Genomic DNA, 21809 nt, shown 5'->3' on the forward strand with positions numbered 1-21809 from the left:
AAACCACAATGAGATATCATCTCTCACCTGTCAGAATGGCCGTCACATACAAATCAACAAACAACAAGTGCCGGCGAGGCTGTGGAGAGAAGGCAACCGCCGTGCACTGCTGGTGGGAAGGCCCACTGGTCAAGCCACTGTGGGAAACAGTAAGGAGGTACCTCAGAAAATTAAAAATGGATCTGCCTTATGGTCCAGCAATTCCAGTTCCAGGAATTTATCCCAAGAAACCCAAAACACTGATCTGAAAGAACATAAGCAGCCTCTGTTCATTGCAGCATTATTTACAATCGCCAAGATACGGAAGCAGCCCAAGTGTCTGTCAGTAGATGAGAGGGTAAAACAGCTATGGCACATCTACACAGTGGAATTCTACGCCATTAAAAAGAAGGAAATTTTACCTGTTGCAACAGTAAGGATGGACCTGGAGAGCATTATGCTGAGTGAAATAAGCCAATCAGAGAAAGACAAGTACCGTATGATTTCACTCACATGTGAAATCTAATGAACAAATTGAATTAACAAGCAAAACAGACAGACTCATAGATGGAGAGCAGGCTGCCAGCTGTTCATAGGGAGGTGGCGAGAGTGAGCAAAAGAAAAAGAGAGCTGGGTGTTTTCAGCACCCCAGTCAGACTCCTCACCCTTGCGGTCCCGGCCGCCCCTGACCTGTTCTCGGTCTCCCCTGCTTTGCCTTTTCTGGACATTTTATGCAACGGCAGTCACAGTGCTGTGTGGCCTGTGTCTGGCACACTTAGCATGTTTTTTTGAGGCCTCTGTACTATTTGAGTGGGACAGTTGGTGATACCTGAATAAGATATTTAAAATAGCTGATAATATTGTGTCAATGTAAATTTCTTAGTTTACATAATAGAAATATGGTTATATAAAATTTCAATATTAGAGGAAACTGGGTGAAGGGTGTGTGGGAACTGTACTGTTTTTGCAACTTTTTGTAAATAAAATAATTGCAAAACAAATCTTTTTCTTCTTCTTATTTATTTATTTATTTTTAGTTTAAGCTTAGGGTCTGAGTTGTGCACTGCCTATGATGGTCTATCATACCAGAAGTTGTGATTTCCTTTCAACATAATGGTTCTAATGGCCTTTCTACTCCCCAGAGGTCCTTGGTGAGCTCAGCTTTCCAGAAGGTTCCTCAGGGCCATGTAGGGGTTGCAGTGCAGAGGGCATGGTTCCTGAGTCACAGAGGCCTGTCCTGCCCAGGTTCCCTCCTGATGAGGAGCGGGCACCTCTGGGGTGGCCCGGCAGGGTGGCGGGGGTGGGGAGGCTGGTGCCTCGAGGGCCTCAGGTCTGCCTCGCTGTCAGAGCAGACTCAGCCCAGGCCACAAGCGAGAGCGGGGGAGGTGCCGGCCAAGGGCCTTGGGGAGGGCTCCAGGGCTGTGAGCAGGGACTTCCTCAGAAGCTGCTGTTTGTTCTCAGTCCACTTCCTGTTGCCAAAGCAGAAGGGGGGTGTTTAGACCTCAGAGGAAGCAAGAGCTTGGCAGAGAAGAGGGCCTGAACATACAGGAACCCACAGACACGCCCCTAGGCCACAGGCGAGACGTGGTTCACTCCCAAGCACTGGGGCCCCGAGAGACACACAGGCATGTGGCATGCGGACCGAGCGGCACGCACTGCACACAGACCCGCTCGGTGCCCTGCCTCCCGCCAGCACGCGGCCCCCCCACCCTTCAGGAGACTTGGGGCCGCAGGGGTGGCGGCCAGGGCAGGCCTCAGGGAGGAAGGGGGAGGCCGAGCAGGCAGCCAAGGGGCTGCAGGACGCACCTGGCGTTTGTCCCCTGGTGACCCTGTCCACTTCTAAGCACCCATCAGCCATCCCCTGTCCCTGAGCTCCTACTGGTCAGATCTGGTCCAGAGCAAGGCAGGGACCTGGAGCCCCAGCACTGCCTTCGAGGAGCCTGCAGTGCCCCGACTCGGGTGGGGGGAGTGGGGCCAGAATGGCCACTCACTGGCACTGGCCAGGTCAGGAGGGTAAAAGGGGTACACAGCCTACAGACTGGCCTGGCTTTGGGGCAGCAGGAAAAGAGGAGGGGGGCGCGAAGGCGTGGAGGTGAGGGGCACCAGGCCACCATGGTGGCCCAGGACCTGCTGGAGACCCAGTCGCTCTGTCCCTCCTGCCCCTCTGTGGCGTGGCCGGTGCTTGCTCGAGGCCCTGCCCAGCTCCTGCCTGTGCTTGTGTGTTGGTCTGGACTCTGCTCCACTCGCCAAGTGTATGCAAAAGGGGCGTGAGCCCAAGGGAAGGTGCCTCGCAGCAGGGACAGGCTGAGTGGCTGGTCCGGGCGGGGCGGCCCCAGGGTTCTGGGACCTGAGTCGCCTCTCTCCTGTCACGGGGGCCCTGGGGTGCCTCCATCCTCCTCAGGCTGGTGTGTGGCCACCAGTGACCTTCAGTAATCTCCCTCCTCCCTTTTCTAAAGTTCTAAGGAAGTTTCCAGAACTGTGTGTCATGACCTTGAGTCAGTTTTGGCTCAAATGTCCTTCCCACAGTCCTGAGAGAGGCAACTCTGTCCAGAACACAGGCCCTGAGTATGGGGAGGGTCAGAGCCTCGGGAAGGAGGGCTGCTGGGCAGGCAGAAACGGCAGGGGACTGTCCCCGGGCCAGAGTCCGGGAGAGGGCGAGTTCAGCTACCTGAGGGGCCGACCCCCGCTGCCCGGCCGCCTTCAGGACAGCCGCCGCGCACGGAGCCCGGGCAGTGGCGAGGCCGGCGGGTGGCGGGCTTCTGGGAAGAAAGCGAGCGCTCAGCTGTGCCCAGTGGGGGCTGGTGGCTTGGGGGGCACGCAGGCAGCGCTGCATGTCACAGAGCGGCCCCGTTTGGGGGGCGGGGAGAGATAAGTGGGTATGTATGAGTGGGCAGCAGGTCAGGGCTGGAAAGCCATGCGCAGCCTTTGACCTGTGCCTGGGCGAGACGGGGCTGGGGCACGGCGCGGCGGGGAGGCCGCGGCAGTGGGCCTGAGGACGGGTGGGGCTTGGCGGCGGTGGGGGCAGAGGTCACGGGCACCCAGACAGGACACTATGGTTTCCGGAAACCAGACCCAGGTCAAAGGGAGGTCTAGAGGGCCAGCTGCGACCTGCTGAAGGTGCAGGGCCTGGCGACACAGGGGTGACGTGGCAGCTGCACTCCTAGGCGGACACCTGGAGCTCTGCCAGCACAGGACCTGGACAGGAGCTGGAAGGCCTGGGAGGAAGTGGTTGGGCTGCCCCAGACAGCGGCTCCCTGGTCCCCAGACTCCTCTGGCCCTGGTTTCCGCCCATTCAGCCCGACCAGGCGCCCAGCCTCTCTCTGGCCATGGTCACGCCCCCCCATACCCCCTCCATTGCGAGGGGCGGGAGAGCAGGCCGCTTTTCCTCCGCTGGGCCGGCCTCCGGGCCGCGGGCAGGCGGGGGCTGATAAAAGCTTGCAGCTGGCCCTCTTACGCACTCACTGGCCCGACAGAACCGCCAGCACCACCATGAAGGACGAGGTGGCTCTTCTGGCCACTGTCACCCTCCTGGGAGTCCTGCTGCAAGGTGAGCTGGCTCCTATTTGCAGGGCAGGGGGACCTCAGACCCCCGCAGCCTGCCTTCTGCCTTGCAGGCCCAGGGAGCGGCGGGGCCCAGCCCGGAGAGGGGCAGAAGGGGGGCCTCCGGCCCCGGCTCCAGGGTACACACTCTTTTACCACCACGGACCCCACGACTGGAGGCCGGGGCACCCTGGGGCTGAGGGGCTTACAGGTTCCCAGATGGGAGGCCAAGCCCTCACGGGACGTCTGCAGGACGGACTGGAAACCCTGGGCCGGGACCAAGGCCGACGGGGCAGCAGCCGCATGGAAAAGGGGCAGCTCTGCCCAGAACACAGGCCCTGAGCATGGGCAGGGCCAGAGCCTCAGGAAGGAGGGCTGCTGGGCAGGCAGAAACGGCAGGGGACTTGTCACACCTGCGGGGTGGCAGAAGCAGGCATGCCAGGCACCATGGAGCTGAGGCGGTGGCCCCTCGACCAGCATAAAACCCCCGGAGGAGGCCAGGGGCTTCAAGGCAGCAGATGTGCGCCAGGACGGATGGGCGGTCTGGTGCTGGGCACAGAAGTGGGACATGGCCTGAGGCAGCCCTGCTAGACCCAGGTCCTACCCTCTCCGGCCGTCCCCCCTCTGGGTGTCCCAGCAGGAAAGCCCCACTCCCTGGCCTTGCCTTCAAAGGCACCCTCTCCTTGGTAGGGCCCCATGGAGCTGGGCGGCGCAGAAGCTTGCTCCCTTGGGCCCCGAAAGATGCCTCCTTGGTGCTCTTCCCAGACTGGCCCCGGAGGACACATTCCTGGACCAGATATCCCCGCTGCTTGGGACACCACAGTGTATGGGCTAGGACAAGCCACAGCCTAGGGCACAGGCCCGAAGGGGCCGAGCAGACCCCATGTCCAGCCACATCAGCAAGCTTGACCCTCAGCCCCTGATCCTGCACTGCAGGGCCTCCCCCGGACACCGCACCGTGTGGGCATGGCTACCCTTGGCACCTGCAGAGCACCGCGGGCCCCAGGGCCCGGGGCTGGCAAGGAGAGAGCTGGGGACACCCAGCACCGGGGCTGTGTGTGGTGAGGGCCTGGCCTGGGGCCAAAAGAAGGGCCCTTGCAAAGCAGATCGCCTAGGGCAAGCCCACCCACGCTGGAAAGAAGGTGGCCGAGCCCTCCGTGGCCTGGGGTTGGACAAGAAGAGTCCCAGCTGCAACCCCCGGGAGCAGGGGAAAGTATGTCAGATTTGGGCCAAGTACTTGAACAGAGAAACTGGTCACGCGACGCCAGGGCAGAAGCACAGGGGTCCCGGCCCAGGCCCTATCTAGAGAGGGGCAGGAGGAACTGGGTATTTACTTGCATTTTGCAAATCAAATGACTTAGGAGGAAAGTCTGAATGGCCTGCCCACGGCAGGTGTCCCTGTGACTGGCATCCCCTTCCCCTGTGCTCACAGGGCGCCCGGGCTGCACCCTGCCTTCCCACTGAGTGTCACAGACGCAGGGAAGCCCGGAACAGACCGGGACGGGAGGTCCCCTGAGAGGGGAGTCTGAGGCGTTCAGTGTGGAGGCAGGAGTAGAAGGTGCCAGGCCAGATGGGAGGCGCGGCCCGGGGGAGGCTGTGGGCGTCAGGTGGCCAGACCTGACTCCCACTCCCTTTGCCCCCAGCCTACTTCTCCCTGCAGGTGATCTCGGCGCGCAGGACCTTCCGCGTGTCGCCACCGCTGACCACCGGCCCACCGGAGTTCGAGCGCATATACCGAGCCCAGTGAGGCGCGGCGGGAGGGGGCGAGGCGGGGCGGGGAGCGGGCGAGCCCTGGACCGCTAAGTCCAAGGCCGCTGTGGAAGCCCTCACGTCTCCCCGCTCCCACCGCAGAGTGAACTGCAGCGAGTACTTCCCGCTGTTCCTCGCCATGCTCTGGGTGGCGGGCATCTTCTTCCATGAAGGTCTGGGCGCAGGGCAGGGGCGCACGCACTGGAACCCCAGGAGTCCCCGCACCCAGGCGCTTACGCTGCCCCGCCCGGCCCTCCCCTAGGTGCCGCGGCGCTGTGCGGTCTAGCCTACCTGTACGCGCGCCTCCGCTACTTTCAGGGCTACGCACGCTCCTCGCAGCAAAGGTGAGAACCGGGGCAGGGAAAGGCGGCTACTGGACGGGGTCCTGACAGTCGAGGTGGGTGGCTGGGCGCTTCAGGCAACTGGCCTGAGGTGGAACCATTTTACGGGCTGGGGGCGGGGCCCTGGTGGAAGTCCTGGTGGGGCTGGTGGGCCCAGCGGGCGAGGCTCCGCCCCGCCCCCGCTGAGCTCTGCCCGCAGGCTGGCCCCGCTGTACTCGAGCGCCCGCGCGCTCTGGCTGCTGGTGGCGCTGTCGGCGCTCGGTCTGCTCGCCCACTTCCTCCCGACCTCGCTGCGCACCGCGCTCCTGGACCGCCTCGGGACACTGCTGCCCCGCACCTGAGGCCGAGGACCGCGGGTCTGCGGGGCTGGAGAGGAGCCGGGCCGCCTGGAGGACGGCGGTGGATGCTCGCCCTTATCCCAGGCTCTAATTAAAGTGCTCGTAACCTTGTGACCAGACCCCCAAGGCTCTCTGAGGGTCGGGTGGTGTGGGGCCTTTAGGGCCCGCCTCGGGCTGCAGCAGTCGGGGAGGGCTTCTGGGGTGGGTGGCGGCAGGGGGCCTGGTCAAGGAAGGAAAAGGGGCCTCCCCCAAGCGAGGGCTGGATGCGGTCCCAGATCCGTCCTCTTCCGCCCTGCTCCTGGCCCCCAGAGCACCACCGTCTGCCGAGGTCTGCCGAGGTCGGTCCCACAGCCCCTCCTCCCTCTCCTTGCCTGCTCCCTTCCTCTGAGGCCTGCCCCTATTCCTCGTCCTCTGGTCCTCAGAGAGGACTTCAGGGACCCTTTCTAGTCAGTACTGGGTCCCCGGCGACCAGAATATTGGAGGTGTTTGGCGCACGCTGCCCTGGTGCCGTGGGCAGTGTTCTCGTGAAAGCATTTTCAAGAAAAAGTCCGGGTGCCTTGAGGAAACAGGATGGGGCTGAGCAGGGGCCTTGGGAACTGTGGGCGAGAGCAAGGCTGAGACCGGTGAAGGAGGAACCAGGAGGTGGGGCGATGTCTTGGGTTTGAGAGGCTCCACCTCAGGCATTTGGGGGTGGAGGGTGGATGATGGATGATGGGGTGGCTTGAGGGTCCTCCTAGAGCCTGTGGGGGCAGGGATGAGGACTTTTGGGGGCCAGGATTCCACACCGGCTCCATCCGTGAGCACGCAGGTCCTTCAAGGTGCCCCAGAACCTAGACCCGGCTGTCCTGGGAAAATGGGCTCAAGGTTCTGCGGAGCTGTGCGGCGGTGGCAGCAGGTGGACACAGGGTGGCATGGCCTGGCCCCTGCCCCCCTCTCCCCACCAGCTGGGGCTCAGAGCACCACTCAGGAGGCACACACTTTGTTAACCCTTTATTACAAGTCACGTTCTTATAGAAGTATATGTGGACTTAAGTGAAAAAATCAAATGTATCCAAGAATAAAAAACACAGCACATAAAGTAGTATATGCATTCCAGTGTTCGCGCCGCAGACAGCGGGCGCCCAGGAAAAAGCTCTTCCGAAACGGCCTGGCTCAAGCCAGCCGGCTGCGAATGGTTCAGGGCGGCACAGGCCAGCCTCAGGCACAGTGTGGGGACCACCGCTTCCTCCCGCGGCCGGGCGGGCGGGCAGCACCGGCTTCTGGGGCCTCCGGGCCAGCGGCGACCCCAGGCTGCTGAGAGGTGCCAGGAACCACCCCTCAGACTGGGTGGGCCACATCTGGCCCTCTGGGGACAGCAGCAAAGACACCCCTGGTGTCCTGGGCTTCAGGGCCAGCCCTCCGAAGCCGCCCCTCAGTCGGCCTTTTTCAGGAAGATCTGAAAGAGCCAGCCCAGGGTCAGCAGCAGCCGCAGAGCTGGCCCCGTGCAGCTACTGGGAACAGCTCCTTGTTCCCCGTGCCCTGCCCTGCCCTGCCCTGCCTCACCTCGCTCAGAATGACCCACACAGGCGAGTCCGTCTGGATGGAGAGGCGCAGTGCTTCCAGGGGACCGAAGGCGGGGTCCACCTCGCCCTCAGCCACACCTTTGTAGAAGGAGCCTGGGGGAGGACAGCACTGAGAGCTTGCCCCCGGACCTCTGCTCGGTCCAGCCTCTCCCTGCGCCTCTGCCCGCCCGGACCCACTCACCTATCTGGAGGTAGCCATCAGGGCTCCGCGGGTACCGGAGAGTGGCCGAGCGGCCCTCCTGCAGGGCCTCTTTGTCTGACTGCGGGCTCTGGGGGCAGAATCAAGGGGCTGAAGCCAGGGGCTGTGGGGGAGGCTGGCCTCTGTTGACAACCACACCCTGCCACACTCACGTCAAAGGGCAGCACCTCCACGGAAGTGTTGAAGAGCTTGTCCTCTGGGTGCTCAATGTTCCCGCTGCGGAAGAAGAACCTGCGGCCAGGCGGGCCTGTGAGCTGCTGCAGGGCGGGCGCTGCGCGGGAGCGTGGCCGGCAGAGTGCAGGCCAGGCCTGGGCCTGGGGCAGCGGGCCCAGCCGGCCTCCAGGGGCAGGCGCTGGCTGTGCAAGGCACAGGGCCTTCCTCACAGGACGATGGCGACGAGCAATGTCACTGAGCTCCTATGTCCTGCCTGACATAGTCTTTACAAAGTAGCTACCATGATGCCCCCTACTCTTCAGATAAGGAAACTGAGGCATGGTAGGCTTGGGGAATTTGTTGGGAGGGGTCACAGAAATGTGTGGCAAGGCCTGTGCCGTGGTAGCCACCCTGCCCGCCCCGCCCAGGGAGCCTGTGGGTACTGTCACTAACCGCTCAAGACGCAAGGGCTGGAAGAAGCGGAAGCGGATGAAGTCCCCCGCAGCAGGCGTGAAGGCCCAGAAGAAATCCTCGCGCAGGTAGGCCTTTTCCAGGGTGAAGTGCTGGTAGGTCTTGAGGCTTGTGCTCACTTCGGCGGGGGGGTTCACATGCTCCTTCCGCAGGGCCTGCTTTCCAAAGTCCTTGTCCTGAAGTGCGGGAGGGACAGCGGGGCTAGAGTGGGGCCTGGCCCCGCCCCGCTGGCCCCTGGCCCGCCCCAGCCGGGCCTCTGCCTGCTCTCGGCGGGGCTCGTGCGGGGTGCGGCCCACCTTCAGCTTCTGAATCTTGCCCGCCAGCGAGGAGTGCGTGCCCACATGCTGGAAGAGGGACGGCTTGAAGCGGATACGGAGGTTGGCCTTCTGCCGGTCACAGTGCTTCTGCGGAGGGAGGGCAACATTCTAGGTCTGAACTCACGCCCTGCCTGCGAGGACAGGGCCTCGGCCTCCTGAGCCAGGCGCGTGCCACAGACCCGGCCACGCTGGAGGCCGCGGGCTACGCCACCAGGCCGCCTCTGTGAGTCCTGCTCACCGCGTCCTTCTCAGGGTTGCAGACCTTCACCCACAGAATGTGGTCCAGGAGCCAGTCGATGGGCTTGTCCCGGTAGAACATGAGGATGAACTCCACAATCAGGCTCAGGTCCAGCGACTTGAACATCTTCCCTGGTGGGGAGGGGGCGGTGCTGAGCGGGCAGCTCTGGCCTGCCCTACTTCCTCTTCACCCCTGCAGGGGCCGGTGGGGGGTCCCACAGCGAACCCTGAGGCCAGCTGCCGGCAGGCGTGGGCACCAGGGGCCGGTCAGTGACGGTGGCTGAGGGCAGGTGGGACCAGGCCAGATGGGGCTGCAGTGGTCACTCCAGGCAAAGGCTCCTCACATGACCTGCCGGGTACAGGGCCTGGGGCCTGGGGCCTGGGGCAAGGTGGGGGGATGGTGACGGAGAGGCGGAGGAGGGTGGCGCCGAGGGGCTCCGTCCAGGTCGCGGGGCAGGGGCGGGGAGCTCACCGATGAAGCCCAGCTGGGAGAACTCCAGGATCATCCAGTCCTCGGACGGCTGCTGGAGTGCGAAGTTCTTCATGGTGCTCAGGTAGTTGGGCTTGGCCACTATGTCGTCCTCCAGCTGCACAGTGAGGGGCAGAGGGGGCTGGGACTCAGGACAGGCACGGGGCTGGGCAGCCCGCGGGCCCAGCCCGGACCCGGGGGCGGCGGGCAGAGCAGGGTGTCCGTGCTGACCTGCACATAGTAGATGCCTTTGGCCTGCGCGTACATCATAAGGAAGCAGTAATCGAGGTTCTGTTTGGTCCTCCACCTGTGGGCCAGGGATGGGGGCCGCAGGCGCTCAGAGCCCCCGCCCCGTGCGGTGGGACCCCCACCCCCGGGCAGGGGCCCTCCGAGGGAGGGGCAGAGGCACCGCAACCCACGGACCGGGCTCTCAGCATTGCTGGGGCGCCCGGAGCGGGCGGCGCTGGTACCTGACTCTCTCCTTGGGATCCCCGAAGGACTCTCGGAGTCGGGAGAAGTCAGGGTAGAAGTGGGGGGAGGGGGAGATGACCTCCAGGAGCCCAGAACGGATCTCCATGGGGAACCTGCGGACAGAAAGGCCCAGTGGTGTGCAGCCCCCAGGGCCTGGAGCAGGGGCATGGCCCACACCACACCCAGCCTGCTGAGGCGCTGGGGCGCTGGGGCTCGGGGGCGGGGCGGGGCCCCCTCCACGCGAGCACTGAGCCCTGCCTTTCGGCCGACGGGGACGCCCTCGCCCCAGGGAGGGCACTGTCTTGTGGAGGAGGTAGGAGCTACCCGACATCCCACAAAGGGCCCTCCTTCCACCAGCCTGATCGGCCGCCAGTACTCACAAGGCCTTGATGTTTTCTGTCACCACCGAGGTGTACTGTGGGTCAGTCTGTGGGGAGACCAAGCGCCCCCCTTAAGTGGGACTTAAGGGGCCTGGGCGTCCGATGACCCCCTCACGGAGGGATAGAGTTCCCTATGCTGAGGGCAAATACACTGGGCCCAGCTGCCACAGGTGCCTCAGGAAAAACCCCTCGGGGAGGTACCTGGGGCAGGACAGGCAGGGCGCACTAGGCAAATGGCAGTTCCACAAGGGGGCGCTAAAATGTTTCTTTCCTTTTAACTTTTTAAAAAAGATTTTATTAATTTTTAGAGAGAGGGAAAGGGAGGGAGAAAAGGAGGGAGAGGAACATCAGTGTGCAGAGATACGTGGACAGGCTGCCTCTCGCTGGCCCCCCAACGGGGGTCCTGGCCCGCGACCCGGGCATGTGTCCTGACTTGCAGTCGAACCAAGTGCCCTTTTGGTCCACAGGTGGGCTTACAATCCACTGAGCCACAGCAGCCAGGGCTGTTCCCTTTTAACTTTTTATCTCGATAAATCTGTGAGTGACAGTCACCGTCTTGATAGCATTCCCCTCTGGAATGTTGCCGTCTCCATCTCTCCTTGTTATCTGGTGCAGGTGCCCTCCTCTGAGTGTGCCCACCCCCACCTCCCCGGGCCTGCGCCCGGCCCACTCGCCTCGGCGATCAGCACCACGATGACCGAGTCCTCCTTCTCCTGCGGACTCAGCTCTGAGATGAGTGAGTGCAGCGTGTCCGTCAGATAGGAGTGCACCTCGCGCCGCACGCTGGGGACGCCCATCACCACCGACACTGCAGGGAACAGAGGGTGCATCCGACACGCCAACTGACCCCCCTACCCCTGACCCGGCCCCTGTCCAGCCCGGCCCCTACCTCCAGTGCGGCCCTGGCCCACGCGCACGGCCGGCTGCAGGCTGCTTTCCTTGGCCAGCAGGTGTGGCAGGTGGTGGAAGACAGTAGGCAGGTGCAGCACGTGCTTGTGCGAGACGTTCCACGGTTTCAGTCGTGGGTCCTCTGGGTGGGTCAGGAAAGGGCGGGTGAGAGAGCGGGGCCTGCCTTCAGCTCCGCCTCCCCTGCACCTTGCTCGGGCTCTCACCGGTGAGTCGGCCCCACGTGCGGTTGCTGTCTCGGTCTCGCAGCGCCTGCCTCTCTGACACAGCCCTCTTGATCTCGTCCAGCACCAGGTTGAGCTCCTTGGAGCGCTTGAGGCTCTCCCGCTCAGCCGCGTGCAGCCGGTCACGCAGCGCCAGGAACTCGCGCTGGTACACATCCGCCGCATCGCCTGTGGGTGGTCCGCGTGCTGTCAGGGGGGGTGCCCCAGAGCGGACGTACGGTCCTCTGGAGAGTGCCCATCGGTGCTACTGACCAGGACCCCCAAGCCCCGGGACCACAGACCACGCCTGCTCTGCGGCCTGTGAGGAACCAGGCAGAAGGCGAGCGGCGGGCAGGCAAACGAGCAAGTCTCGTCTGTGTTCACAGCTGCCCCACCTCCTGTCAGAGCGGCGGCAGCATTAGGTCCTCGGAGGCGCACGAACCCTCCTGTGAACTGTGCAGGCGAGGGATCTAGGTTGCGCGCTCCAGGAATGGGCTTCTACTGCCTGATGGTCTGGGGAGCTGGGCAGGGAGGCGAGCTCTGGGGAGCGGTGGCAAACACGGTCAGCGTTAGCCGAGAGGCTTGACTGCACAGAGACCATAATAAATCAGCTGCTTGCAGACTCACAGCAAAATCCTATCACTGAGTGGTGAGTGACAATTAAGCTGCACCTGGTGGCAGGCTATAAAGCCACACCCCCTTCCCCTGGTCTGCGGAAAAATTGTCTTCCACGAAACCTGTCCCTGGTGCCAAAAAGGCTGGGGACTGCTGCTACGGACTGTCTACACCTGCTCCCGACCTGCCACACCCGAGCTCTCCAGCGCTGCTCTGGAGCCACACCGACGCTCCCGGGGGAGAGAAGCCTCCACCGGGGGAGCCGCCTCTCCGGGACTCCCCACCCCCAGCTGCGCCCTCCTTTGAGGGAGCACCCGGAGCGCGAGGGCTGCGGGATGGCTTCGGGCCCCAGGCGGGCAGCCTGCAGCAGGGTTGGGTCAGCCTCAGACTGAATCCTTTCCACCCAGTGGCCCCACGGGACCCCTCGGGCTTCTCCTTGCAGCACCTGCTCCTTCCAGGGGGTGGTGCACCCAAAGGTCCCATCCAGGGCTCAAGGACCCAACGCTTCTTCAGGGGCCTCTCAGCACCCAGCCTTGCCCCTCCCTTCCCTGCCCCTGCACTTTGCTCCCTGCCCTGCTTCCCAGAGCGATCGCAGGCAGCTCCATGCCCAGGGCCCCCGGGGATCGACAACCTCTCTGGACTCCCCCTCCCATCCTCCACTTGGGACTGAGCCCCGACACAGGGTCTCATCATTGTCCTCATGGTCGTCACTGGTTGATCACTCTGCGCGAACTGTCACCTCTGGATTCCCTCGGCCTCACACCAGCCCTGGTGGCTGCCGCGGCTCCGGCCCCCAATGCTCAAATGAATAAATGAAATTGAGAAACTAGTCCAGGGCCACCCAGTGAGTCAGCACCACCGAGGGACCAGCGCCAAATGCCCCGCGGCCTGCTCCTTAGAAGACCTGCATCAGAGCCTCCAGCTGGGCCCGTTTCGGGCATCGGGGTGCAGGGGCGAGGAGCCACACAGAGACGGGGCTGCCCGATAGGGCAGCGGACTCTCCGGGGTGCCGTGCCTGGCTCCACCGGTCGGGCAGGCGGGAGCCAGTGAGCAGGAGGGGGACAAGCGACCCCCCTTCCAGGCCCTCGGGCCATCTGCACCTCCTGTGGCGCACAGCCCCTCATGGGCCTGGCTTCTGCCTCCCTCCTTGCTCCCCGGTCCCCACGAGGTCACAGCCGCGAGAATGCCCCAGGTGCTGTTGCTCCCACAGCCGTGACGCCAGGGGCCACAGCCAAGGCAAAGTTTGGTCACCTCAGGACACAGCTACTTCCACAGCACCCCATACCCAGCCTCCCTGGGGGCCAGCCCTGCTGGGAGGCGGGGACACGGGAGGCCTCAGCTTACAGATCTTCCAGGTTCTGCACTGGGTCCCAAGGCCGAGTTACCCTAGAAATCTGAACCCCTGAACAGGAGCTGGCCGTCCCTGATGTGGGAGGGGGAGGTGCTGCGGCCCGCAGGAGGCAGTTCAGAGCCACTTGGACGCCAGGACATGGCAGGTGGCCTCCTTCCTGCCTGAGTCCCCACCCATCTACCTATTGGTCCCTCCCACCTACTCCCGTGCAGGGGAGCCACTAAGTCCCCCCCAAGGCAGCCTCCTGCAGTGGGCCCTTCGTGAAGTGGGGGGAGGTGAGGAGGCCCTCTCTGATCTTGAAGGAGGCTGAGCTCAGCCCAGCCGCAGTCTGGCCCCGGTGGACAGGCCAGGCGGGCAGCAGGACCCACTGCCGCCCTGCATCACCCTGACCGCCCAAGCCTGCACGCCGCCTGCTCTAGGCCCCGGCTGACCTCCCCAGGGGCCCCCCTCTGCCCGGGTCCTGAGCATTGCCCATTTACTAAGAGGCGATGGGCCCTGGGACTCCTGGGCCTGGCTTCTGCCCGCACAGAGCCCTTTGTCTTTCCCCTGAACGCGGCTGGCCCTGTCCCTCCAAACGCTGCCGGCCCGGGCCCCCAGAAGCCCACCCGGGCCCCCAGCAGAGCCCGCCCCTGCTGCTGCTCTGCCTGCTGCCTGCAAGGCCCTGACCCTCATCCCTAGCGTCTTGCTCGAGGGTCCAGTCTTTCCTTGCCTGTCAGAGCCGGAACCTCAGGCTCTGAAACGGCCTGCCCAGGTGCTGCCCCGCCGCCACGGCCCTCCCCCAGCTTCCACGGGCTGGGGGGCTGGGCTGAAGTGGTGAGCGGGCTGGGACAGCAGTTCAAGCGATGGGGAGGGCACAGGTCTGGGAGCCCCCGGTTTTGGGGGGCCAGGAAGAAGCTCCTGGCAGCTTAGGCTAAGGGGGCCCAGCTTCTCCTTCCCAGGGAGGTGGCAGTGGGGGGGCCAGGCCCCAGGGAAGGGCTGCAGCTGTGGCCATACTCGTAATGGGGTTCCCAACCGAAGGCAGAGTAATCAGGAGACCTGAGCCCCATGGACCATAGTCTCCCTGCCCCCGTACCCTCTTGGCTGAAGTAACACACCTTGTACCCCGCACTCAGGTAAGGGGCAACACTCAGAGGGGCACAGGCTGGAACCAGGCCCAGGGGAGGCTCGCTGTTAGCCGGCACGTGGGGCAGGGAGTGGAGAGGGGACCTGGGTTCACCTCCTCTCCAGGACTTGCACCCATCCTCCCCTTGGTCAAGAGGGGCGCCCAGGCTCTGGCCGGGTGGCTCATTGGGTCAGAGCATCCTCCCCACACGCCAAGGTTGTGGGTTCAATCCCCAGTCAGGGCACATGCAAGAAGCAACCAAGGATGCATAAGTAAGAGGAGCAACAAATCCATGTTTCTGTCTCTGTCTCTCATTCCCCTTGCCTCTTCCTTTCTCTCTTTAAAATCAAGGAATAAAAATTTAAAAAAAGAAGAAGACGACGACTTTCCTTCTGAAGCTCAGGATGTTGGGATGCTAGGGAGGGCTGTGCGGCTGGAGCCGGCCCCTGGACGGCTGCTGTCTTCCCCGGGGACGGGCCCCCAGCAGACCCCTGGCTGCGCGCTACCGCCTGAGGGCTGGCCGAGCCGTTGCGCAAGTGTGGTCCAGGCTGGACATGAGACCCGTCTGCAGGGCCTGTCTTGCCAAGGCCTACATGTCCTTCCTGGCCCCGGGCTTCCAGGATGCCACCCTCTCCTGCTGCTTCCTTCCTCTTTGGCGACCCACCCACCTCGTGCCTTCCCACAGACCCGGGCCCCCTGCCCTCGCCCCAGGCGTCAGTGCCTGGGCCCCCGGCCTGCCTTAGCCTGGCTTCCCCGCAGGCTTAATACAGTTGTCTACATCTAAGAATGAGAAGAGTCACATAAGAGCCCAGATTCGGGCTTTCTCTTGAGGCCTCCAAAGATCTGGCCCAACTGGGCCCCCCCAAAACAGGGACACCCCTTAACAAGGAAGGCCCAAGTCACCCCCTCACCACACCTCAGGCCCTGGGCGTGCCCAGGGACAAGAAACCCTGCCCCCAAGCCCCACAGTTCTGCGGCTGAGGGTGCTCTCATACGCCGCAGGCCCGTGGCGTCCCGGCCTCCTCGATGCCCCCTTCAGGGGGAGTGGCCCTAAATGGGGCCCCTGGAATGCCCTCACTCTGCTGCTCTGGGCACTGGCTCCCCTGTGCCAGCCGGGCCTCCGGAAAAGGAGTCCTGGTGGGCCTTGCGCTACGATCCTGGCCCCAGGGAGAGGCCTGCGGCTGCCGCAGGAAGCCCACGGACACTGTGCCCTGGCCGGGGACAGGGAGCAGGGGCTCACTGCCCCGCCCACCGTCAGATGACGCTCCACCAGGGCGCCCTCTGCCACTCTGCTTGCACAGTCACTCTCCTAAATGCCCCAAGTGCCCTCTTCCAGGTGAGACGCTCCACCTAGAGACCTACAGAGGACCCTGCCCCGGGCATGCCCACCCTGTGCCATCTTGGCCTCCCCCCAACAGGCGGCCTGTGCTAGGCTGGGCGGGGCAGGCGGGAGCAGGTGGGGGCCGCTGGGCTGGGAGGGCCAGCTGGCGCTCCAGCCCCCTGGAGTGGGGCGTCGGGGGCAGGGAAGCAGGCGCCCGGAGGCAGGCAGAAGGTCTGCTGCCTCAGCCTGATCCTGCCTAGGCCTTCCGCAGGGAGGCCAGCAGGCAGGAAGGAAGCGGCTTTTCCTGGTGCCTCCTGTGTGGGCCCTACCATCCCAACCAACACCAAGTGACTCCAGTCGGTGCGGGTGCCTGTCTCCCCTGCTGCTGCCCCCAGGTGTGCTGCCCAGATTCAGAGGGCTGTGGTGGTGGACTGGCCAGCCCGACCAAACTTCAGGTGTGGGGTGACAGCCCAACGACACCACGCGATGTGAGTTAACCCGTCCCTGGGCCTGGGCTGGCTGCTCGCGAGGCCCTCCGCACATTCCTGGGCCAGCAGCCCTGCACCCAGGAGGGCCCTGGGGAGCAGATGTCACAGGGGGCTGCGGATACCCCAGGGAGCGGCCTGCAGTGGGCTGGAGGGAAGGGTGGTGTGGGGTAGAGGGTCACTGCCTGGCTGTCCCCTGACACCTGTCTCAGGAACACAGTATCTACTCCTGCCCAGGTGCCTGGAGCTGCTACCTTGGGAAACATCTGCACAGCCACCGCTGTGACCTTGTGTCTCTGTCCCTGAGAACTCCTAGGTCCCCAGCTGCCCAGTGGGCGCGACCACCCCTAGCATGGGCGTAACTGTACTCATGGAGGCGGGACCCAGCGCCGCATGGGGTCCCCAGCGATGCCTCGGCCCCACGGCCCTACCCGGGCGGGAGGAGAATTTCGCTATTCCGCCAGCAAACAAGTGGGGGCGAGGATGGGAGGGGCGTCCTCCCGCGCCGCCGGGCGGGGAAGGGCGCCCGCGTCGGCTTCCGGCCGCCTCCCGCGGCGGCCACTGCCCAGACCCGCTCGGCCGCGGGCGCCCAGGTGCGCCCAGGTGCGGGATGAGTCGCGGGGCGCTGAGAACTCACCTTTCTGGCCACTGAGGGCCGCGTACCAGGAGAGCGAGAGGAAGGCGCACAGGCAGAGCAGCAGCAGCGTCAGGAAGGTGCCATTGCGGAGCCTCATCTCCTCGGGTGCGCGGCGGGCGCCGGCGAGGCCGAGGCCGCATGGCCCGGGAAGCCGGGGCCGGGGCGCGGGGCGGAGGGCGACGGAGGGCGGCGGAGGGCGGCGGGGGCCCCGGCCCCGGGGCGGGGTGGGGCGGGGCCCGGGGCCGGGCGGGGCCGGAGAAGGCTCCTCCGGGGCGCGGGCGCGGGCGCGGGGCGCGGGTTCAGGGCCTTCCTCCGCCACTGGGCCAGGCCGGGCTGGGCTGGGCTGGGCTGGGCGGCGAGAGCCGCGGCCCGGCCTGGATCCGGGGCCGCCGCGGAGTCGGCGGCGCAGGGCGGGGCGGCCCGCATTTAAAGGGGCCGCAGCACCCGCCGCCGCCGCCGCCGCCGCCGCCAGACGCGCGAGGAGGCGGGGTGGGGAGCAGAGCCCGGCTCGCGACAGCGGCCCCCGCATAAGCTAGCGGAGCCGCTCTGGGTTCGACCTCAGGTAGGATGAAGCGGGTGCCTTCACGAGTAAGCTGGGGCAGGTGGCGCGCCCTCGCCCACCCAGCCCGAAACCCCGCCCCGCCATCGGACCCGACTCCCGTTTACTCGGGGATCCCCAGGCCTATCCCCCAGATCTGAGAAGGGTCTAGGCGATGGGAGGGGGAAGGTATGGCTGCAGCCGGTGCGGCCTGCAGCCCGGGGACTCGGCGGAGTGGCCCTGCCTGCACCGACGCCCATGGCTACCTCCCCTCTCAGGACCTTTCTCTAGCATTTGGGGACAAGAAGACACTCCTGCTTCGTAAAATAGGGACAGTAGGGTGTTTTCAGGAGTAAAGGAGCTGATCTGTGTAGGCGTTGGGCACAGTGACTGGCCCCAAACTGGGCTGGCCTCCCAGGTGCCAGTGCAGGGGCGCTGGAGGCGGGCCCTGCCGCAGATGAAGCCCCGGCCGGCCCCCAGGCGTCCAGCTCCGCCTCTCCCTTCCCTGCACGGCGCTTACTTGCACCTTCGCTCGTGCGCCAGCCCAGGCTTTCCCCCGTTCTCTGTGCAACTGGGAAGGGGACAAACCACGAAGGGATTAGTCCAACACAGGCTCTGGGTGGGTGCTGGGGGCCTCAGCACCATTTCTAATAGTCCTGGTCCCTGGTACTGGCTGCAATGACCCTGAGGGCCCTGGGGGAGAGGCCTTTTGGGGATGGGTTCAGACTGGGAGATGCTGGGCATTTGTCTTCTGCTTTCAGCCCAGGCCCACACCAGGGGCAAGATGGAGGCCGGGGAGCAGGTAGGGCCTGGGCATTTGCCTCTGCAGAGAGTTTTCTGTCAGGAGCAGGTGAGGCAGGGCCGGTGGCTGAGGGGCACTTGGTCCGGGGGCCGATTCATTGACTGGCCTCCGTTCTCCTGCAGGCCCGCGCCAGTGCCAAGAAGCGGTACTGCTCTCCCTGCTGCTGATGAGCTGGGTGGCCTGAGACGGGCCTTGTCGGAGCCTCCTGGAGGAAACTGTCTTGTTGTGAGTGCCTGTTTTCACGGGCATCTTCTATTTGTAGCAAGGGATAAGATTCTTCATTTGGGCTGTGATGCAGAGTTTAATTTTCTTCTAAATGTGTATTGAAGTTTAAAATGAGTTGATTTAAGGAAATCGAACCAGTAAAAATTAAGGAGATGGCGTGTCAGTAACGAACGCTTGGGAAGCGCACTTGAGTCCCCGCCCCCTCAGCGCGGGATGGGCCGGAGGGCTGGGCGCTGGGCGCGGCTACGGAGGGCCGGCGCTCGGCCCCGAGGCGGGAGCCTGCGGCGCCTGCCAGCCTGGGACTGCTGTGGGCCGGGTCGGGGAGGAGGGCCATGAGGCCTGCGGTGAGGGAGGGGGGCTGCGGTGGGCGGACTGAAGGGGTGCGCCCTGAAACTGACGGCCGAGTTTAGGCAACCAGGGGGGCCCAGAGGGTGGAGACTGAGGGCAGTCTTTCCAGACCGCCCAGCCAGCCTGTTCCCTCCCACTGCCCCATCAGGATCCCAGGAGGGGTCCTCGGGGCCAAATACCCACTTAGGGACACACAGTCACCCCTCGGCTGAGAACCGGTCAGCACCAGGCTTGACTGCCCTGCCAGGGTTGCTCACTGAGGGCAAGAAGAGGCGTCCCCAAGGAAAGTGCGCTGCCACCCGTAGGGGCTGGAGGGGGTGGCCGTGGAAGAGCAGAAGCCTAAAGGCCCGCAGGAGCGACCTCACAGTGAGGGAAGGCCCACTGCGCGCCCGTTCCTTGGGCCCTGCTGTCCCTCCCAGGAGCCTCTGCACGCCCAGCTGTATCCTCTGAAAGAGCAACAGTTGGCTGGCTCCCGGCCAGTTTTCCAGGACGTTCTGCGTCCTTCCTGCGCTGCGTCCATCGGGGTCTGCCTGCAGCCCTGTCCCGCCGGCACTTCTTGGCAGGTAAGCCCTGCCTGCCCTCCTGCCACCCAGGATGGGGCGCCCCCTCATCCAAGGGTCCACCCTCTTTGCTGGGGACAGCGGCACGGGCCCTGCCCAGGAGGGAGTGGAGCCAGCTGGGCACGGAAAGTCCTGCTTTCTCTCCCGACCGGGCTGTGGGCCTGCCTCCTTTGTTTTTCTTGCTTCCCACAAAGTGAAAATGCCTTTGCATTGGGATTCCATGCCAGCCCTCAGCCCGCACCGCCTTCTGGAGATCTTCTGGGACAGCCCCTGGGGGTGGCCACCCCTTCTGTCCTTCCTCACGGGGCTTCTTAACCTATGGCCCAGGGATCCCGAGTCGGGGAGGTCCAGGAGCGAAGAAAAACAAAATCTGTATTTTTACTAACCTCTAACTGAAACTTGGCATTTCCTTGCGTTGTGAGTGGAGGCAGCGAAGTCCGGCAGAATTCGCAGTGCTTGGGGCAGTCACCCAGCAGGACCGCACCCACTGCCACCTGGCGTTGCTAGTGCTTGTTTGTCCCACCTGTTTCTCGTAATGTGGTGAGCTAACAAAGAATCACAGGTATTTCTGCGTCATAGCTGTTTTATATTTTGGCATTTGCATTTCAGTATCAGCAGCCCTTTTGTAATGCGCTGTGTTGTATGCACCTGAAAACATGGCTCTGCGCGGGGCCCTTGGTCTTCTCTCCACGCTGAGGGTGTCTCTGGCCCAGAGAGAGTTTGGGAGTCCTCGCCTCACCCCTCTACTGGCCCTTCTTCCCTCGGATGCCTCATTTTCCTGTTCACTCAGAACAAAGGCCCATGGGGCTCAGAAGGCTTCCCCTGGGGGCAGCAACCCCGCCTGGAGGACAGAGGCCTCCCGGAGAAATCAGGTTAGCAGGCTGTCTGGGGGGAGGCGCAGTGGCCTGAAAAGTGTGGCCAGGTTGTCCAGCAAATGCAGGTGTCTCTGTTGAAGGACCCTCCCCGCCGCCCTCCAGGGTGGAGGTCGGTGAGCGAGGGTACCAGGGGCAGACAGGGTGGGGCAGGACCCCGTGCCTTGCCCACCTCATCAGGGAGTTGGGTTTTCACCCTGGGGCTACGGGGAGAGCGGCAGGAGGAGTGGGGGTGGCCCTGGAGTCGAGCCAGCCAGGTTTGAATTTTAAATGATGACTTGGGCATAGAGGAGGGACTAGAAGAGAGGAAGCTGGGAGACCATCCAGGAGCTCCTGTGGGGAAAGGAGTCCAGAATAAACTGCTGTGGCATGAAAATTCTTTTGAGCCAAAGGCATTTAAAAATAGGCTTTTTTTTCCTAGCAGAATTCTATGGTCCCAAATCCCCTCCCCAGGAGGAACCAGGGGAAGATTGATCTTATCACCTAATAAACCCAGCTCTTATCTCAAAACTGTAGGTCCTGGCTCCCACCTTGCCGCCCCCCCCCCCCCCCCCGATTTTCCTGGAGTCCTCGTCTCCCCTGTTAGCGCCCTTCGGCTCCTGCTCCCCCGCTGCCTCCCTTACCAAGTTGGTCTAGAAGCCCCAAACTCGAACCGCCTAGCACTTGAATAAAGGTCTGTTTTTGTTCTTGTTAATCTGTTTTACATCAGTTTCATTCACAGTCCCCAACTATGGAACCTAGGAGGGCAGAGGGAAAGCTTTCCTTCCTGCACATGGGCGAGATGAGAGAGGTTGTCTGGAACGGGGAGGGGTGGGGTGACGTGAGCGATGAAAGATGGGTTCAGAACAGTCTTTAGGAGGCTGTGTGCCACTGAGGTCAGAGAGCATGGACTAACCTGGCCGTGTGGCTCAGTGGGTTGGGCACAGTTCTGCAAAGTGAGAAGTCACCGGTTTGATTCCCCGTCGGGGCACATGCTTGGGTTGCATGTTTGGTCCCCGGTCAGGGTGTGTTCCAGAGGCAACTGATCGAAGTTTCTCTCTCACATTGATGTTTCTCACCCTCTCTTCCTCCCTCCCTTCCCCTCTAAAAGTAAATAAATAAAATCTTTTTTAAAAAAGAGCAGGGACTGGAAAGACAGCCTGCCTGGTTCCCAATTCTGGCCCCACCCCTGTGCGACACGAGCTGTGTGGCTTTGTCCAAGTTACTCGCTCCTTTCTGAGTCCACTCCCCAGGGGGTAAGATGGGAGATTTATCAATTAGAATCGGCTTGATTAGGCTGCTGTAATCATCCCAAGCTCCTATGATTCAATAAAGGCGCGTTTCTCCAAGCTGTGTATCTCTCAAGGGTCCCATGGGGCTCTGCTCGTGCTAGTGTCAGCCCAGGCTACGGGAAGAATCTCCTGAAGAGCGAGAGCTTCCGGGGCAAAGAGGAGAGTTCTAGACGCTCCAGCATGGCAGGGAAATAACGCTTGGGCCTCTAAGTGATGCTTGGCTCTTCCGTCTCAGGTCCATGGCCAGAACTAATCACATGGTCTCACCTCAAGGAAGCAAGTGAGTTAACATACATAAAATATTCAGAATCCTTCCTGGCATAAGAGAAGCACTACTTGAATGTTATTGCTCATGTTATTGCTCTTA

At 63.3% G+C, this 21809-nt stretch overlaps 2 protein-coding genes and 1 long non-coding RNA gene across 4 annotated transcripts; 2 read left to right on the forward strand and 1 right to left on the reverse strand.

Annotated features, from left to right (window-relative positions):
• Positions 1 to 3387: 3387 nt before the first annotated feature.
• LTC4S (leukotriene C4 synthase) lies at positions 3388 to 6083 on the forward strand. Its single transcript, XM_054566235.1, has 5 exons — positions 3388 to 3526; positions 5163 to 5262; positions 5371 to 5441; positions 5531 to 5612; positions 5809 to 6083. Exons 1-5 carry the CDS (start codon positions 3469 to 3471, stop codon positions 5948 to 5950), a joined length of 453 nt encoding a protein of 150 aa, XP_054422210.1. The 5' UTR covers positions 3388 to 3468; the 3' UTR covers positions 5951 to 6083.
• Positions 6084 to 6929: 846 nt separating this feature from the next.
• MGAT4B (alpha-1,3-mannosyl-glycoprotein 4-beta-N-acetylglucosaminyltransferase B) lies at positions 6930 to 16979 on the reverse strand. 2 transcript variants are annotated; one of them, XM_054566274.1, is made up of 15 exons: positions 16827 to 16979; positions 11319 to 11504; positions 11096 to 11236; positions 10881 to 11014; positions 10207 to 10253; positions 9826 to 9939; positions 9587 to 9662; positions 9359 to 9473; positions 8912 to 9018; positions 8629 to 8736; positions 8315 to 8508; positions 7861 to 7939; positions 7691 to 7778; positions 7490 to 7602; positions 6930 to 7382 (listed from the first exon to the last, which is right to left on the reverse strand). In XM_054566274.1, the coding sequence occupies exons 1-15, from the start codon at positions 16921 to 16923 to the stop codon at positions 7359 to 7361; spliced, it is 1623 nt and encodes a 540-aa protein (XP_054422249.1). In that variant the 5' UTR covers positions 16924 to 16979; the 3' UTR covers positions 6930 to 7358. The 2 variants fall into 2 exon arrangements, with proteins under 2 accessions (XP_054422249.1, XP_054422248.1); XM_054566273.1 differs by having other exon boundaries at positions 8888 to 9018.
• Positions 16854 to 20809, forward strand: LOC129065004 (uncharacterized). The gene is made up of 5 exons (XR_008528549.1): positions 16854 to 16931; positions 18289 to 18391; positions 19159 to 19302; positions 19909 to 20171; positions 20596 to 20809. It is a non-coding gene; the product is annotated as an uncharacterized LOC129065004 (long non-coding RNA).
• Positions 20810 to 21809: the final 1000 nt, after the last annotated feature.

This window comes from Pteronotus mesoamericanus, unplaced genomic scaffold (genome assembly GCF_021234165.1).
Source record: "Pteronotus mesoamericanus isolate MK-2021 breed Mesoamerican mustached bat unplaced genomic scaffold, CSHL_Meso_final contig_171, whole genome shotgun sequence".
Lineage (NCBI taxonomy): Eukaryota > Metazoa > Chordata > Mammalia > Chiroptera > Mormoopidae > Pteronotus > Pteronotus mesoamericanus.